At 39.6% G+C, this 19,914-nt stretch overlaps 1 protein-coding gene across 1 annotated transcript in view; it reads right to left on the bottom strand.

Annotated features, from left to right (window-relative positions):
* Nucleotides 1-6,609: 6,609 nt before the first annotated feature.
* The window catches only part of LOC129776835 (signal recognition particle subunit SRP54), a 30,155-nt gene continuing 16,850 nt past the window's right edge, over nucleotides 6,610-19,914 (bottom strand). Inside the window, exons 3-5 of the mRNA XM_055782724.1 lie at nucleotides 7,651-8,105; nucleotides 7,329-7,590; nucleotides 6,610-7,265 (exon numbers count right to left, since the gene is read on the bottom strand). Of these exons, the coding sequence (XP_055638699.1) occupies nucleotides 6,798-7,265; nucleotides 7,329-7,590; nucleotides 7,651-8,105 (1,185 nt within the window). The 3' untranslated portion in view covers nucleotides 6,610-6,797. The remainder of the gene's footprint in view (nucleotides 7,266-7,328; nucleotides 7,591-7,650; nucleotides 8,106-19,914) is intronic.

Raw genomic sequence — 19,914 nt, 5'->3', positions numbered from 1 at the left:
CCCATGACACAATCATTCGGAACAAATCCTTAATGTTCTTGAGTGCACTGATATTTGTGGTGCCCTTGGTGAAATGCACTAGAAACAACTGATCCCTAAAGGTTATGTTTTCAATTGAGCGGCGAGTCATTGGATAAACATTAAGCGCTGTCAATCCATTTTTCAATAACTCGGCTTTCACCTCATCCGTGCTGAAAGGCAGCAGACCTCGCAGAACCACCTTGAATGGCTTCGTTGATGGCATGTCATGGGTGTAAAACTGCACACCTCCAGCTGTCAGGTGGGCCCCGACTTTTTTGTATTCATCTAGGTTGGAGCAAACTATTTTGATGCCCACACTGCACAGCTTAAATCGCGGGCGAAGGTTTTGTTGAGAGAGTCCGGATTCTAGTTTTACTAAGTCCGTGCAAGATGTGAAGAGCGGGGGAACGCGCTCTTTCTTGGCGAGGACAACGTTACTTCCACTCTCCTCCGGGAGCACCGAGAAATTATTGCTCTGGAGGAGCCGATTTGCTGCTTCCTCCGCTGGGACAGCGGACTGCGTTCGGGCCTTTTTCGGAGGGCCACCAGTGGTTGCTGCACTCGAACGGTGACGTCCCATATTCTTATTTTTGGCGATATCCACCAAGCACGCTAAAGCGTGTGATGTTGAATCGATTTCCAATGTGCAGAAGAACGAATAAAAACAACAAAAAAAAACTTTGACTTTTACAGTAAGCGAGAGCGAAAACAGAACACGTGTTGTCAACGCGAGCGTAACACCCAAAAAACTGAGGGGGTTTACGAGCAGCGCTCGCTTATATACCGATTGGTGATTTCAATAGCCTGTTTTGAAAGCAATTTTAAGACTATTGAAACAAGTTTTTGGATGAAAAAGTAACAAGTATATGACGCGTAGACCTTTTATCTTTCGAATGAAGTGTTTATCATACCATTTCGTTCAGTTGTTTAAGAGCTATTAACGCTCAAAATCTCGGTCTCCGGCGTAACGCTTTCATTTTCGAAACTTTGGTTTTACACCCCGGTATAGAAATGAAAGACGTAGTCCTACGTCAAAAAGCCCAATGTCGGTGCCATGAAACCAGCTCAACGTATTAATCTTTGGATGCATTAGAAGCGCTCTTGAACAGTCTGCCAAATAAAAGTATTTTTGAGGTTCATCCATTTAAGAAAATCAACATGATCAAATTGCGATATTGAAATATATTGATATCGCGGGACATTTTCGTTTCTTTTGTCAAATGCGGGACGTTTCGCGGGACGGAATCTTACGCGGGACATTTTGTTGAAATGCGGGACTGTCCCGCGTAACGCGGGACGTCTGGTCAGTTTAGTAAAGGAGGAAAAATGAAGGGAAAGGCAAAATCCCGCTCGAACCGTGTTTAGTTTCGGCCGCCGAAGTGATCGAGTTAGCTGGCAAAGCTGCTCGCGACGATAAGAAAACCCGCATTCGGAACAGAACACATTTGGTTCGGTGGACATCAAGACAACAGGTAGTTGCAGCGAGTGGCGTGTGGCAAACGCAATCGCAAAACGGCATCAGGTAGCAGAAGAAAAAAGTTTGTTCTTTATACAAACTGCTTTGGTGGCAAATCCAGAACAAGGCAGGCATCGAGGGCGTTCGAAATGGTTTTTTTTTCAAAACCACGAGTACTAAGTTTTCTAAATTGGAATCATTCCATGAAACAAGGCGCTTTTCAGGGCCATTAAACCTTCCAAAAAAGAGTTTAGGAAATACAGTTCAATGCTTTCTAAAACATTATCCAAAATAATAATAAAACACAAATTGATTTTTTCATAATTTGTTTGTCAGGATCTGATGAGTATGTGAATTTGGCAGTTGTTCTGAGCTTATTGATAGTTGGGGACTTTCCTGATTATTCAATTTTCACCAATTCTTAAATTGTTTCCAGATTGAAAGTACAGTAATTTACAATTAGTTCGACATTTAGCTAATTGGACGGACATGTAATGCGACTTATTTAGTTGGTCATTTTTGTAAACATAGAGATCCAAATTATGACCCCACATTGAAAGTCGACACTGTACCACTGTCATCGCAAATGTTCAATTACAGGGTAAAATCGCCTCCAATGCGACACTGAGTGGCGCTTCGGCACGTCGCATTGAATGTAATTTACTGTACAACATGTCACAAAGCTGGATGGGAAGAAATTTTCCAACTGTGAAAGCTGTGGCGAGTGGCAACAAATCGCTAAACAGGAAGGTTTAGCCGAACTAGATGGGGATATCGAGTGATACCAAAACAATAAAGTCTTTAGATTGAAGATAATTTTGTGATCCTGAAAAGGACCCTTTTTAGCCTGCATGTGTGTCCAACGAGCGAACAAATCGTAATGAATGTATTTTTTGCCATCGCTCCCTTTTAACGCTCATTCGTTCGTCTCGTTGGACTCGCCCCTCTGGCTGAGTCTGCCGATTTGTCTCTATCCTGTGAGTGTGTACCGCTAGAGTATAAAACACGCGGAACCCAAAAAATATCTTATTTTCTTTCAAACCGTAAACCCGTGAGGTTATACGGCATCGGCATCGTGGACGTAACAAAGGAGGACAAGTTAAGGGAAAGGCAAAGTCTCACTCGAACCGTGCAGGTCTCCAGTTCCCTGTTGGTCGCATTCACTGATTGCTCCGCAAGGGTAACTAGGCCGAACGGATTGGTGCCGGAGCACCAGTATACCTAACAGCGATTATAGAGTTTCGGCCGTCGGAGTGCTCGAGTTGGCTTGCAAAGCTGCTCACGACAATCAGAAAACCCGGATGGGAAATCAGAAGCTGGATGGGAAGAAATTTTCCAACTGTGAAAGCTGTGGCGAGTGGCAAACGCAATAGCTAAACAGGAAGGTTTAACCGAACAAGATGGGAATATCGAGTGATAACAAAAACACAACACCAAAGGTTCTTTTCAGAACCATCAACATGTTCATAAAGAGAAACAGTAAACTAATCCATTTTTCAGGTAGATAGGTAGGTATTCACGTAGGAGAAGATAATAAAACAATATATTTAAAATATATATTTAACAAAAGCTGTTCCCTTTGTATAGTCCTACGTCACTCCGATTATGTCCCCGACATTACCCACCCGTCTTTTTGTGTATATAAACCAGCATAGATAATCTAGGAAGCATCTGGTTTTGAGAGGGTGGGCTTATAGTTTCATTATTAGCGCCAGGTCCTGATTTAATAAATGATTGATTTTGTTTATCTCATCGCCAGACAAAATATACCAATTGAACATCATTGAAGCCAATATTCTTACCCTTTCCCTAACTCTAGTCTATATTTTTGATAATGAATGAATTAGCATTATGTAGCACATTAGACAATGTTGTATTTTAAGTACCAATTTCGAACCTTTGAATTATGTCCGATTTATTTTTGGCGTTGAAGATTTTCGTGTGTTTCAACCCATTTTGAGCAGTGAATGTCTTCGAAGTGAAACAAACAATACATTCATTTTTAAATTTATTGCAATTTTAATGCAATTTTATTCTATGGATCTAGGACAGAATTCTTGTACAATTCTTCGATTAATTTGTTTCAATAAGCTTTCCCTATCTTTTATGGTTGAAATTTCTGTTTTTGTAAGTGTCCGAAAATTCAAATCGATTGGGCGTGAACAGATGTTCACAGTTGATTAAAGCTTATAATACGCCACATAGACTATTTACGTTCGTACCCTGCAAACATTAAATCGTATAATTTTGCACGTGCCAAGTCTTACAAGAAATCCGAATAAATCATAATCGCATATAATATCAATCAAAGTATGTATCGTGTATATTTAAAATCGCATAATATGTAAAAACTCGATTTTATATACTATTATCAAATTAAATCGCAATTCGGTATAATAAACATCAATTTTATGATGTACACCCAGCAAACATTAAATCGCATAACAAACGTATATATAACATCATATGCCCTAAAATTTGGTTGGTATATAATGCGCCTGACTGGCATATGCATGCAAAAGTGGAGGCCATATACGTACATGGCAAATGCTTACCGAATTTGTTTGGATGAATATGCAACTTTGACCGGCTATAATAGCGATTATGTTGAAATTGAATTGCGATCTAATATGAATATATTCATGAATTGTCAAAGCACCAAATACGACTTTTGCCATACTCATATATGATTTATTACAGACATAGAAAAAAGCAAATGGCGCAAAATATTTTCGTTAAATGTTTATTATAGCCGCACGAATCGCCATTTGTTTATGTTTGTAGAAATAATAATTGTTTGATTGACTTGTGTTGGGAGTGGAATATGAATGTTTAAAATGGCACAGATTGGTGTTTGGTGAAAACTGCTCCGATGTGGGTTCGAACTCCGGTCGTCTGGATTATCATCCACCAGCTATCTCGCGCAGCTATCTGAAATTTAATTCAACGGCGGTAAAAACTTTCGAGTTCATCATTGACATTTCAATATGATGTAATATGTTCTTTATTAGGATCTAATATGATTTACTGTTTCATGATTTTCTTCAGCATGTAACACGATTTACTACATTACTGAATCGATTTCAATTATACGCTTATACGACACACAAACTGCATCAGCGTAATATATGCATATGATGCGGATTAAATATATTTTACGACAATGTACATCATAAAATTGATGTTTATTATACCGAATTGCGACTTAATTTGATAATGGTATATAAAATCGAGCTTTTACATTTTATGCGATTTCAAATATACACGATACATACTTTGATTGATATTATATGCGATTATGATTTATTCGGATTTCTTGTAAGACTTGGCACGTGCAAAATTATACGATTTAATGTTTGCTGGGAAGAGAGCGAAAGCACATTTAACGGGAAGCACTTGTACAATATCAGTGTCGGTCTTAGCTCCCAAACATGTTTACTTGATAACATTTATTTGAGTCATATTTCGACATCCAATAAACAATATTTTTTTTTTATACTGTCAGTTCCAGTGACCAATGCGTAAAGATTTTGTGATTTTTTGTTCGTCATATTTAATATTATAATAAATACGTTTCATGTTTAGAAAAATTAGTAGAGGTGACATCCTAGTGACCCGCCCCGGGTGTCACCCGGTCACGTTACGGCACTGGGGAGGATTGAGGCTTTTTTATAAATACAGGTCGGACTCGATTATCCGGAGTATTTTATTTTTGATTTTCGGAAATTTCGAATAATTTGTATAATAATTCTATATTGAATAGCTAATATGGATATCAAAAGAAAGGGCTTGGCTAGTAGAACACAGTTATTTATGAAAAATGCAAATCTAAGATGGCGGCCACTACAAAATGGCGGATTACATATTTTCTCAGAACCCCATCAATATGGGTATCAAATGAAAGGGCTTGACTAGTAGAATACAGTTATTTATGAAAAATTCAAATCCAAAATGTCCACCATCACAAAATGGCGTATCAAAAGAAAGTTCTCGACTAGTAGAACATAGCAGATCATGAAAAATCCAATTTCAAGTTGGCCGCAGTCCCCAAAAAACTAATTACTTTTTGAATGGTTTCATTCAGCTTGACCTGTTTCTATGTATGTTTGAATGTTTGTTGGGTTGTCCCATATTAATAGAAAATTGACCCCGTTCCTGTTGAATGATTGATCTGAAATTTGGAACATACATTCAATTCTACTGTCATTATAAAACTGCGTATTTCATGATCTTGTAAAATCCAATTTGGCCGCCGCAAAAAAACGGCTGAATGGCTTGATTTGGAGAATACTATGAACAACATAAATTCGAAAAGGTCGCCGCCACAAAATGGTCGACTATGTATTTTTTGCAATCCCCTGAATATTGGTATCAAATGAAATGATTTGACTAATAGAATACAGTACTGGTCGGACTCGGTTATATACAGACTCGATTATATGAGATACGATTATATACAATTTTGGACCCGATTATATTCAGTTTGGAAAAAAAAATATTTTTTTTATATTTCAAATATGGCTTTTTTCATGAAGAAATGTAACCTTCCAATGTTGAGGTGAAGTTTAAGTGGCTATTACATGTACAGTGGGGTAAAAATCGTGATTTTTGAAGATTTTGCTTGAATTTTCACCAGGAATCGTCTATATCGATATTGCAGTCAAATTAAGAAAGATAGAAGTAGTACGTCAAAGAACAAATTGTGGAGCGGTTGAAGAACTTCATTTTAATTGATAGAAACAATCTAGTTTAATATAAATTTCATTTTCAAGTCCATTGTTTTGTTTATTAAGAGAACCTTGGTTTCCTGTCCACAGCTGCAAATCCCTTGCCAAATCAAGATTTGCTGGCAAATTTATCAGCGAAAACGAACCTAAATTTTCTAGGAACATCTCCTCTGGAATTCTCATAGAATTTCAGGCCTGGGAGCCGTACAAAATCCATCTTCACGTCATCTATCAGCACGGAAATTACGATAACCTCTAATATTCTCCGGATGTTACCAGCGATTTCGCGATTTTAGTACCTGTTCTCTAGACTTCCATCATGGAATTTCTCAAAATAATGCGACGACACTAAAGATAAGTATGTGTGGTCTTCAAAACTTCAGTCATAAATAAATCATCGCATAATTTGTGGTAAAGATAGAATTTATATTTGTATTTCCCTATCGAATCGAATCGTCCGTCTCTTTCGCTTTGACGTAATAAAACATTACAAAACACAAAAAAATTAATAAACTCTGTTGCAACAACATAGATAATGCTGGAGATATTACGCAGACACGATACTTCTACTTCCTTTACGCAACCCAAGACTCTTAGGACTTACCAAACCCACCCATCAGATTCCCAAGCCCACCGGCACCTTGCTGCAGCTGTCGCATCATATTCTGCAGCCCACTCATGCCGCCCATCTGCTGGAACATCCGCGGGTCAATCATCTTCGCCATCTGCTGGTTAAGTTTGGCCATCTGGGTCGGGTTCACGTTCTTCGTCATATCGCCACTCTTGAACAGTCCCTTGATGCCGCCCATTTTCTTGATAACGGCTGCGAATTTGGTGTACTGCGAAATCAGATCCCGCACTTCGCGTTCCGTTACGCCTGAACCCTGCGCAACACGAATCACCCGGCTCGGCTGCTTGCTGAACAGTTTCGCCCCGTCCTTGTTGTCCAGCTCACCGTCCGACATCGAATCCATCATCGTCATCAGTCGCTTGATGCGTGCCATCGACTCCTGTTCGCCCCCTTTCGTCATGAAGTCCTGCGAGAATCCCGGTATCATGCCCTACGGGTTGGAGAAAAGGATAATCATCTGAAACGAACAAAGTCACCCTTTTCTTAGACACACCATAATTTGCGAAAACGGTCCCATCTTCATGATGTTCTGGAACTGTTCGTACATGTCCCGTATCGTGAACTGTCCGTGCTTAATTTTATCGATCAGCTCCTCGTTGTCATCCAGGTTAAGCTCGTTCACCTTGTCGATCAGCCCTTCGATGTCGCCCATTCCGAGCAACTTGCTGATGAACGGTTTCGTCTTGAACGATTCCAAATCATCGATATGCTCACCGGTGCCAATGAAGATAATGGGGGATTTGGTTGCGGCCACACTGAAAAAAAAATCAACGTTAAAAATACCACTCCGTAAGCATGACCGCAACAGAACATACGCCGACAGCGCTCCACCTCCCTTGGCATGTCCGTCCAGCTTGGTGATGATAACCGACCCAATGTCAACCTTTTCCTTAAATGCCTTCGCTTGCGCCTCGCAAGCCTGTCCGATGGTGGCGTCCATCACGAAGATAATGTTGTCCGGTTTGATAGCCGTCGCAACCGCCAACATCTCCTCGAACAGTGACTCTTCCTGCTTGTGGCGACCGCTGGTGTCCACGATGATAAACTCGAAACCTTCCTTCTTGAACATCTCGACACCATCCTGAGCGATAACGACCGGATCGACCTCCGTATAGCTGCCGTAGAACGGGATGCGTGCTTTCGTAGCGTTTTGCTTGATCTGATCGTACGCACCGGCACGGAACGTATCCGCGCACACCAGGCAGGCTTTCCAGTTCTTTTTCTGATAATGGTAGGCCAGCTTCGTACAGGTCGTGGTTTTTCCTGAGCCCTGTGAAAAACCCGAACAAAACTACGCATTAGACCCATTCCGTGAGGTTATGTACCAGAGAACCAAAAGTCAAACCAAATTTTAGGAGAAAATTGAAAACGTTATCTGCATAAGCACTAGTTATAACATAAATTATTTGGAACGGATTTAAATTTTATCCACCGAGTTTAAAAAGCTACATAATTAAATTTAAAATATTTTCGGTTTCCACAGTTTCTTGAGATAACTTAGCCAAACTTCAATATTTATATACCACGAAATGGATTATTAAATATTTGTTTGAAGATCAGTGATCTTGGTTTCATTTTGTAATAATTTATGAAAGACAAGCATTTTAAAAACAGGTATTTTGAAGGGTTATCACGTCACAAAAATAGAGAATTTTCTAGTTTATCAGATGAACCTGAGTTCAAACATTTTTATACTTGGATTTCTCTAAGCAAACAATGAGGGTCAACAAACCAAAAAAATTTAGTTAAGATCGGTCCACAAATAGAGGAGTACGAACTGTCTCATGAAGTTGTTGTCATGTCACGAAAAGTACGATCCATTCCAGCGTTGCGTGACAACATTTTGACCTATGATGGCGTCATCCCCGACCCCAGTCTAACGGTTGATGAAATATTACACGAAGGAAAAGGTCGGCAATCTCGATCCTCTGGAAATACTGGCTTGTAAGAAACCGCATTCAGTATCTTATTCCGAAAAAGGCAAAGAATATTTCGATTCAGGTTCGTTTCGGGTAACCTTTCCGGGAAAAGTTCTTCCAAAATTTGTGAGAATTGAAAAAGTTGATGTCAAGATGTCGTATGCCGAAATATTCAAAAGGGCAGTGGCAGAAGAGCCCCTAATGCACAAGAGAACCCTTATGGAATTCTGCCAACCGATGGTTGTGAAAATTATACTTCCAATGAAGAACCACACAATTCATTACCGGGTGTCTCGAAAAAAAACTACTGAACTTATTGAATACACAAGTAGTTTTTCAGTATCTTTGAGCGAAATTACATCCTCAACACTTCCAAAAACAACGCCCCAAAGAACACGCAGAACGGTAACAGAAAATTCGAACCGAATCAGTTGTGTTGTGGTAGTAGTTGCGATAACAACCGCTGCGAGACACCAATGAGTCACTCGCGATTGCCATCCAGGCAGTGGCAACGAGACTCTCCATATGGCCTTCCACAAGGCCTTGGCGAATCCACTGAGAAATTTTATAGCATCTACAATCCAAAACATCATGATCATCATCACCAATAAATCCGAACATGTTCCTAAATCCACACTCTCTTCCTCTCGAAAAAAGCTTTTTGACGTAGGACTACGTCTTTCATTTCCATACCGGGGTGTAAAATCAAAGTTTCGAAAACGAAAGCGTTACGCCGGAGACCGAGATTTTGAGTGTTAATAGCTCCTAAACAACTGAACGAAATGGTATGATAAACACTTCATTCGAAAGATAAAATGTCTACGCGTTATATACTTGTTACTTTTTGATCCAAAAACTTGTTTCAATAGTCTTAAAATTGCTTTCAAAACAGGCTATTGAAATCACCAATCGGTATATAAGCGAGCGGCGCTCGGAAATCCACTCAGTTCTAATTGAACAGCGATTGGAGCATGTTGTCGCTGTTGCGGTGAAGCTCTTTATTTATCATGAAAGCGCGGATGAACGGTGTCACCAAGAGCCTGTTTGTGCACCCTAGGCCAGAAGGGAATCTATCAGGAGGAGAGTGATGCCACAAACGGTTCCCTGGGAAGACATCGCTACACACACATACACGCGCGGCTATTAACAGGTGGTTATCGAGTTGGCATTAACCACTGGTGGGCTTCCAGTATCGAGGAAAATGTGGAAATAACTAATCGTTACTGAAAATAATTTGCCAGTTCCTCTGGGAATTTAAAAATACATTCATGTGAAAGAGTTTATTTGAATGTTTTCTATCCATGTAACACTGTGACCAAATACATTTGGTTTTGTGGTTTTTCAATCAATCGCAATTAACAGGATAGCTTCTTAAGATTATTCTTCCCCATCAGTAGGATATTTCCGTATCCAATATTGTATGCGCCCGCAATCGATTATTGCTCAGTCGCCGAAAGTTCCGAGCTCAGAGAGTTCATTCCCCTCTAGTTTGCCTTCCAAATTGCCATCGTAAACCACACCTTCTCTCGATTCAATCACACACAAAAAGCATACTTAAGCGATATTCTGGTGGTGAGACACATTCATTTTTCGTGAGGACATCGACAAGACAACATCGTTGCCTAACGTGCTGGAGGAGGTGGACGGCGAAGGATCGACACATACACGCGCAGAACTCTTTCCGTTAGGATGCCATTCAGCATCGAGAAAGTTCCGGAAAGATCTAATCATTGCTGGAAAATAATCTGCCAGTTCCTTTGGGAATTTTCAAAATATATTCATGTGAAAGAGTTTAATTGAATGTTTTCTATCCATAAAATATCCATATAATACATTTGGGTTTGTGATTTGTCAATCAAGTACAGTTAGCAGGTTAGCTTCTGAAGATTATTCTTCAGAACAAGGTTTTTCGTATCCTATATTGGATGCATAATACCTTGCGCCTCCAACGTAACGCTCTCGTTTTCGAAGTCTCCCAAATATTCATTTATTCATTCATTCAGAATGGATTTAGATTCAACTTCAAACAAATGATCTCTAAATCAACGATAGTCCTACGTCACCCTTGCGGTTATACCATAGATATAACCCACTTCCTGTTTTTCGAGCGAAAAAAAAATACAAACGTCAATCCGCTTTTCATTACGTGAGATATTATTTTAGAATACATCGAAATTTTTAAAACAATTCTACAGTCGAAAATTTTGGTGGCCCTGGAAAGGGCCGATTGTGTGGTTTTGTAAAAGCCGCTGAAGATGGTTGACTGTAGTATTATAGTGACTTCTAGCCTTTTCGCTGGTACGTCACATTCTGTGCTATCTGAGCTAGAGATGGGCAATGTTTCCTGACGTAAGTCTACTACGTCTTTCACTACAAACTTGTCCTGCTTTCGAAAAAATTCGCTCACATGGTACTGAAGTCGCCGGAATACATAATATTTTCAAAGCAATTTCGTAGAGCCGCGGATAGATAGATTTCCTTTCCTCCCACCAAAGCAAAGGGTCGCTTGTTCTCAGCAAATGTGGCTCCACTAAATATTTATCTAACTCAGCTATTGCAGCAGCTTCTGGATCATGTGGAGCTTGAAGATTGCCAACCAATGCATCAAACTCCTCCCATACAGATGACCGCGCTTCATCACCAACGATTGGTGCTGGTTCCGCAGGCGTGTATTCTATGGATGTCATTTTGAGCGTCCTTATCAACGACTGGTATGCATTGTTGTACTTTATATTATCCCCAAAACCTTGCTGCTTGAAGCGCGGATCTAGCAGTATTGATTGGGCTACCAATTCGTCTGACTCAAGATCTGCAAATCGTTTTACCAGCTCCGAAATCAATTCATTACACAGCTTTTTTCTAATCACGGGAACTGATTTCTCTTGCTCCATATAATGTTCAACATGACAAATCATCAGTCGGGAGAGCAAAGCAGTTTTCGATAACGACACAGTTTTCTCCCCGGATATTTCAATCGTTACATCGTTGAACACTTTGAGAATTTTGACTGCGTGCTCTATGGCAACCCAGTCCTGAGACTCCAAAGATAGGCGAGACTCCATAAGTGCCAAAGTAGATACAACCGCTTGTTTGTTGAGCAACATTCGATCCAACATATCATATGTCGAGTTCCAACGAGTTGAAACGTCTTTTTTCAACTTTAGTTTAGGCTCATTCAATGTCTGCTGCATTTCATGGAGCTTGTTCAGAGCATTGGTACTTTGCTTGAAATATTGCACAATTGCTCTGCATTCATCGACGACGTCTTTCATTGATGTTGAAATGGCTGTTTGGACAACTAAGTTGAGCGAATGGGCGAAACATCTCAAATGACGCATTTTAAGAAGTGTGGCAGCTAACTTCATATTTGCTGCGACTCTTCCTGCTTGTGGCGACCGCTGGTGTCCACGATGATAAACTCGAAACCTTCCTTCTTGAACATCTCGACACCATCCTGAGCGATAACGACCGGATCGACCTCCGTATAGCTGCCGTAGAACGGGATGCGTGCTTTCGTAGCGTTTTGCTTGATCTGATCGTACGCACCGGCACGGAACGTATCCGCGCACACCAGGCAGGCTTTCCAGTTCTTTTTCTGATAATGGTAGGCCAGCTTCGTACAGGTCGTGGTTTTTCCTGAGCCCTGTGAAAAACCCGAACAAAACTACGCATTAGACCCATTCCGTGAGGTTATGTACCAGAGAACCAAAAGTCAAACCAAATTTTAGGAGAAAATTGAAAACGTTATCTGCATAAGCACTAGTTATAACATAAATTATTTGGAACGGATTTAAATTTTATCCACCGAGTTTAAAAAGCTACATAATTAAATTTAAAATATTTTCGGTTTCCACAGTTTCTTGAGATAACTTAGCCAAACTTCAATATTTATATACCACGAAATGGATTATTAAATATTTGTTTGAAGATCAGTGATCTTGGTTTCATTTTGTAATAATTTATGAAAGACAAGCATTTTAAAAACAGGTATTTTGAAGGGTTATCACGTCACAAAAATAGAGAATTTTCTAGTTTATCAGATGAACCTGAGTTCAAACATTTTTATACTTGGATTTCTCTAAGCAAACAATGAGGGTCAACAAACCAAAAAAATTTAGTTAAGATCGGTCCACAAATAGAGGAGTACGAACTGTCTCATGAAGTTGTTGTCATGTCACGAAAAGTACGATCCATTCCAGCGTTGCGTGACAACATTTTGACCTATGATGGCGTCATCCCCGACCCCAGTCTAACGGTTGATGAAATATTACACGAAGGAAAAGGTCGGCAATCTCGATCCTCTGGAACTACTGGCTTGTAAGAAACCGCATTCAGTATCTTATTCCGAAAAAGGCAAAGAATATTTCGATTCAGGTTCGTTTCGGGTAACCTTTCCGGGAAAAGATCTTCCAAAATTTGTGAGAAGTTGATGTCAAGATGTCGTATGCCGAAATATTCAAAAGGGCAGTGGCAGAAGAGCCCCTAATGCACAAGAGAACCCTTTTGGAATTCTGCCAACCGATGATTGTGAAAATTATACTTCCAATGAAGAACCACACAATTCATTACCGGGTGTCTCGAAAAAAAACTACTGAACTTATTGAATACACAAGTAGTTTTTCAGTATCTTTGAGCGAAATTACATCCTCAACACTTCCAAAAACAACGCCCCAAAGAACACGCAGAACGGTAACAGAAAATTCGAACCGAATCAGTTGTGTTGTGGTAGTAGTTGCGATAACAACCGCTGCGAGACACCAATGAGTCACTCGCGATTGCCATCCAGGCAGTGGCAACGAGACTCTCCATATGGCCTTCCACAAGGCCTTGGCGAATCCACTGAGAAATTTTAAAGCATCTACAATCCAAAACATCATGATCATCATCACCAATAAATCCGAACATGTTCCTAAATCCACACTCTCTTCCTCTCGAAAAAAGCTTTTTTCGAGCGAAAAAAAAAATACAAACGTCAATCCGCTTTTCATTACGTGAGATATTATTTTAGAATACATCGAAATTTTTAAAACAATTCTACAGTCGAAAATTTTGGTGGCCCTGGAAAGGGCCGATTGTGTGGTTTTGTAAAAGCCGCTGAAGATGGTTGACTGTAGTATTATAGTGACTTCTAGCCTGTTCGCTGGTACGTCACATTCTGTGCTATCTGAGCTAGAGATGGGCAATGTTTCCTGACGTAAGTCTACTACGTCTTTCACTACAAACTTGTCCTGCTTTCGAAAAAATTCGCTCACATGGTACTGAAGTCGCCGGAATACATAATATTTTCAAAGCAATTTCGTAGAGCCGCGGATAGATAGATTTCCTTTCCTCCCACCAAAGCAAAGGGTCGCTTGTTCTCAGCAAATGTGGCTCCACTAAATATTTATCTAACTCAGCTATTGCAGCAGCTTCTGGATCATGTGGAGCTTGAAGATTGCCAACCAATGCATCAAACTCCTCCCATACAGATGACCGCGCTTCATCACCAACGATTGGTGCTGGTTCCGCAGGCGTGTATTCTATGGATGTCATTTTGAGCGTCCTTATCAACGACTGGTATGCATTGTTGTACTTTATATTATCCCCAAAACCTTGCTGCTTGAAGCGCGGATCTAGCAGTATTGATTGGGCTACCAATTCGTCTGACTCAAGATCTGCAAATCGTTTTACCAGCTCCGAAATCAATTCATTACACAGCTTTTTTATAATCACGGGAACTGATTTCTCTTGCTCCATATAATGTTCAACATGACAAATCATCAGTCGGGAGAGCAAAGCAGTTTTCGATAACGACACAGTTTTCTCCCCGGATATTTCAATCGTTACATCGTTGAACACTTTGAGAATTTTGACTGCGTGCTCTATGGCAACCCAGTCCTGAGACTCCAAAGATAGGCGAGACTCCATAAGTGCCAAAGTAGATACAACCGCTTGTTTGTTGAGCAACATTCGATCCAACATATCATATGTCGAGTTCCAACGAGTTGAAACGTCTGTTTTCAACTTTAGTTTAGGCTCATTCAATGTCTGCTGCATTTCATGGAGCTTGTTCAGAGAGCATTGGTACTTTGCTTGAAATATTGCACAATTGCTCTGCATTCATCGACGACGTCTTTCATTGATGTTGAAATGGCTGTTTGGACAACTAAGTTGAGCGACTGGGCGAAACATCTCAAATGACGCATTTTAAGAAGTGTGGCAGCTAAGTTCATATTTGCTGCGTCATCGGTTACTAGTGCTGTTATTTGCGTGTTTATAGAAAACCGTGTCAAGACAGCAGTAATCCATATGGAAATGTTTTCCGCTGTATGTCTGCCGAAAAATTTCGAGCACTCTAATAAAAAAGTTTTCAATTTCGTATTTTCGTCAATAAAATGAGCAGTCAACGCATAAAAGCTTGTGTTATTGATGCTGGTCCAACCATCACAAGTAAGACAAACTGCTGAGACTGAAGCATCGAGTAATTGTTTTTGAACTGAAGAAAGGACATCATTATAAACAGCCGGTAATAGGCTAGTCGTGAGCGTTTTTCTGCTGAGAAGTTGATATGACGGATTCAACAATTTCAACAATTTTTTTAAAATTCCACGTCTTCAACTATCGAGGGGTGAAATTCCTTGCAGATCATCTTGAGTAACTGTATGTCACATAGCCTGCTTTTTATTTTTCCACCAATTTTTTTTATAGGAGGTTTAATCGAATGGTTTTGTCCTACACCACAATGTATGTTTTTTTCATCGAAGTGCTGTGGTATTTTTGCATTTTATTAGGCTTCTTTTATTGAAATTGAAACTTCTTCCGTACTTCATTGCTTGAAATCGAATTTATTGCCCAATAAAGTTATTCGAAATTAAATTGATGGTATTTGGTAGCTAAGAAATTAAGCTATCATTTGGTGCAAAAACTTTATAATCTGATTGCTTCCCAAAGACATGAAACATTATTAATGTTGCTGTTAGATTTTTCGAACAGCTGGTCGTTAGCTGGCTAACAAAGACGTTGTAACAAATGAGCTCTTGTAGCAAACATATTATTGAAAAATAAGTAGAACAAACTTAAGTTAAACGGTTTCATTGTGATTCAACATAAAAACAAACAAATAATGTACTGACAGCTTAGAAATTATTAGACAAGTAACCTCTTCCTTCATGAACCCCTTGGCCTATGATTTAATTTCCAAAATAATGGACCAAATGCAAACAATTCGATGGGTCCACATCCAATAATTTCACTACTTTTCTGAGCGTACTAGCGCCCTATGGTATGCAAGTACACCACGAGTAAAATTCGATTTTGTAGGTGAAAGGGTTAATCTAGAAGAGATCGATATTGACCCCTTAGGGTAGAATGTTACATGAACCAACCTGTTATAATAATGACAAATATTTTAGTAGAAATATTGATGTTGTAATTTGTATTAATAATTATTAATTACACTTGATTTTTACTGAATTTTATGCCTATAAGTATTTTGTATGAACGAGAAAAAGATAAAATTTTTAGAGAAATTTGGCTATAGAGGTCGATAATATCACTTCATTCTATAAAGGGGTCTCTTGCTCAAAATAGTCTGAGAATCCCTTATATAGAACATTAATGAGACTCAAATAAAATCGTGGAGTATATGATGAAACCATAATCCGATGCCGTCTTGGACTTCCATGTTACATAAATATACTAGTCAAGCCCTTTCATTTGATACCCATATTGATGGGGTTTCGAAAAAAATACAAACTTCGCTATTTTGTGATGACGGCCATTTTGGATTTCCATTTTTCAAAAATAACTGTGTTCTACTAGTCAAGCCCTTTCATTTGATACCCATATTGATGAGGTTTTGAAAAAAAAATACATATTTCACTATTTTGTGATGGCGGCCATTTTGGATTTCCATTTCTCATAAATAACTGTGTTCTACTAGTCAAGTCCTTTCATTTGATACCCATATTGATGGGTTTTGACATAATTTGTAGTCTGCCATTTTGTAACTGCCGCCATCTTGGATTTCCATTTTACATAAACAACTGTATCCTACTAGTCAAGTCCTTTCATTAGATAACCATATTGATGGGGTTTCGAAAAAAATACAAATTTCGCTATTTTGTGATGGCGGCCATTTTGGATTTCCATTTCTCATAAATAACTGTGTTCTACTAGTCAAGCCCTTTCATTTTGATTTCAAGAAAATATGTAATCCGCCAACATTTACAAACATACAAGCAGCCAAATAAAACCTCTTAAAACGCAGCATGGGAAACATATATTTCTTCCGCACTGCCGCAGGCCACGGTTCGTCAGAACGAGCATACGATCCAAGGTTCATCACCAAAAAGCCGGCTCTTAAAAGAAACACGGTTCTTTTATAAACCGCGGTTCTTTTTTGAACCGTGGTTCTCGAATGAACGGCTCTTAAATGAACCACGGTTCACAAAAGTCCCACGGCTCATTTAAGAGTCGTTCATTCGAGAGCCGCGGCTCATTTTTAATGAACCGTGGGTCGTACGCTCTTCCTGACGAACCGGCTTAAATGAGCGGCTCGTGAGCGCTCGCCCATCTCTAATCTGAGCTTTCCTTAAAGTTCGAGTCATGAGAATTCATTCACATTTATTCATTGCCATTGAATTGTCAGGAATGTTGTGACCAGTGTTGTAAACGGTCGACATTCCTCTCAACCATCACATACTGCCCTTGCTCAAGAGTTACGGCTCAATATGTATTGCGAATGTAACCAAGAATGCATTGCTCGGTTCTAACAGTCACATCAGAAATAAACGCACAGCCGCAAACACGACTATCAATTGAACGCTTATATGTTTTCTCTTTCTGTCGACCGTACCCAGAAGAGCGATGAAAATATGCTATTTCCATTCTACCATTCGTGCTCAAAACCATCCCTCAATTCCGGCTAATATGACTGTAGTTTTAATGTCATTTGACATTAAAACTGCAGTGGTGTGCATTCTTTTTCTCCCTTTATTCTGCATTCAAGCGTAGCTGCACATATACATCCACCTGCTCACTCACACATCCATACACGATGGATGGTATTCAGACGGATTGCTATATCAAAGCAACCGTCGAACTCTTCCCTAGCAAGTGCGAATGCGTTGAATGAACGTTTTCAGCGGTGAGCGTTCCCCGTGAACACTGTTGTTTAATTACGGGGCGATGGATATCTAATGTATAGGACGAAAAAAAGCCGAAATGTCATATGACATTTTTAGTTCGACGGTTGTTTGACTGTTCATTTTATGATGTTCATTAATGGCACAGCACATACGTCTCCATGAACAGTCATACGATGGTGACCATTAGCAACACTGGTTGTGACTGTTCATTTTCAATATCCCGATAAGTGTGTGATTTTCTCATTGAGTCAGTTGCTCCGAAAGCGCAACGTAAATCGGTGGCGCAAGCGGAAATGCCAACAAAAGAGCAAGATCTGCACGCACACACACAGCTAAAGATTGCATAGGCTTGAACGGCGAGGAAGCTTTCTGCAGAATCGATCCGAGTAACGAATGCAAACTTCGTCAGCCAAAGCTGAATGTTGGCAATTTCATACGGTAATTCTATAGCACAGTTTAATCCGTTTGCTAAAAACAGGAAGTGGGTTATATCTATGGTATAACCGCAAGGGTGATGTAGGACTATCGTTGATTTAGAGATCATTTGTATGAAGTTGAATCTGAATTCATTCTGAATGAATGAATATTTGGAGAACTTCGAAAACGAGAGCGTTACGTTGGAGGCACAAGGTTTTATGCATCCAATATTGGATACGGAAATATCCTACTGATGGGGAAGAATAATCTTCAGAAGCTATCCTGTTGATTGCGATTGATTGAAAAATCACAAAACCTAATGTATTTGGTCACAGTGTTACATGGATAGAAAACATTAAAATAAACTCTTTCATATGAATGTAATTTTAAATTCCCAGAGGAACTGGCAGATTATTATCAGTAACGATTAGATATTTCCACATTTTCCTCGATACTGGAAGCCCACCAGTGGTTAATGCTAACTCGATAACCATCTGTTAATAGCACTTGATTGAAACATATTTGGTCACAGTGTTACATGGATAGAAAACATTCAAATAAACTCTTTCACATGAAAGTATTTTTAAATTCCTAGAGGAACTGGCAGATTATTTTCCGGATCTTTCTCGATCCAAACGGAAAGAATTCCGCGCGTGTATGTGTGTGTGTGTGTGTAGCGGCTGCTTCGAGATCTTCCCGGGGAACCGTTTGTGGCATCACTCTCCTCCTGATGGATTCCCTTCTGGCCTAAGGTGCACAAACAGGCTCTTGGTGACACCGTTCATCCGCGCTCTCATGATAAATGAAGAGCTTCACCACAACAGCGACAACATGCTCCAATCGCTGTTCAATTAGAACTGACTGGATTTCCGAGCGGCGCTCGCTTATATACCGGTTGGTGATTTCAATAGCCTGTTTTGAAAGCAATTTTAAGACTATTGAAACAAGTTTTTGGATCAGAAAGTAACAAGTATAGAACGCGTAGACATTTTATCTTTCGAATGAAGTGTTTATCATACCATTTCGTTCAGTTGTTTAGGAGCTATTAACACTCAAAATCTCGGTCTCCGGCGTAACGCTTTCGTTTTCGAAACTTTGATTTTACACCCCGGTATAGATGAAAGACGTAGTCCTACGTCAAAAAGCTCAAAATATTACCATTGCGGCCGTGTCTTGGACACCACCATTTTATGTTCGTGTGTTCGGAATTTGAGTCAAAAATTAAATGTTCGAAATTTGAGTCAAGACAGTATTTTTTACATCGGAATTGGAGTCTTTTGAAGCGTTTCTGACAAGTGGAATTGGAATTGCATATTCACTATGTAAAACGAAAGCATTTTAACTGAGACGGAAACCTTGCATGGTTCAACAATTTAATTTATTGACACTATTATGAGCATTCTGTACTTCGTTATCTTCCTCAACGAATTTCTCCTTTTTGGTCAGTGTTCGAGAACGATGCTGATAGTGAATGAACTGGTTGTGTGGATAGTGTATGTAATCCTCCCTTTACATCCAACGTATTTCGTCTGCAATGTGCAGTCTTTCCCTTTATACACACCGTGTCAATACGACACAGCCCTGCGCTCATATTTCGCCCACTTTTAGGAACACT

This window comes from Toxorhynchites rutilus, chromosome 1 (genome assembly GCF_029784135.1).
Source record: "Toxorhynchites rutilus septentrionalis strain SRP chromosome 1, ASM2978413v1, whole genome shotgun sequence".
Classification (NCBI taxonomy): domain Eukaryota; kingdom Metazoa; phylum Arthropoda; class Insecta; order Diptera; family Culicidae; genus Toxorhynchites; species Toxorhynchites rutilus.
Note: the sequence above shows the minus strand (reverse complement) of the source record. Positions and strands in the feature narration are given on the sequence as shown.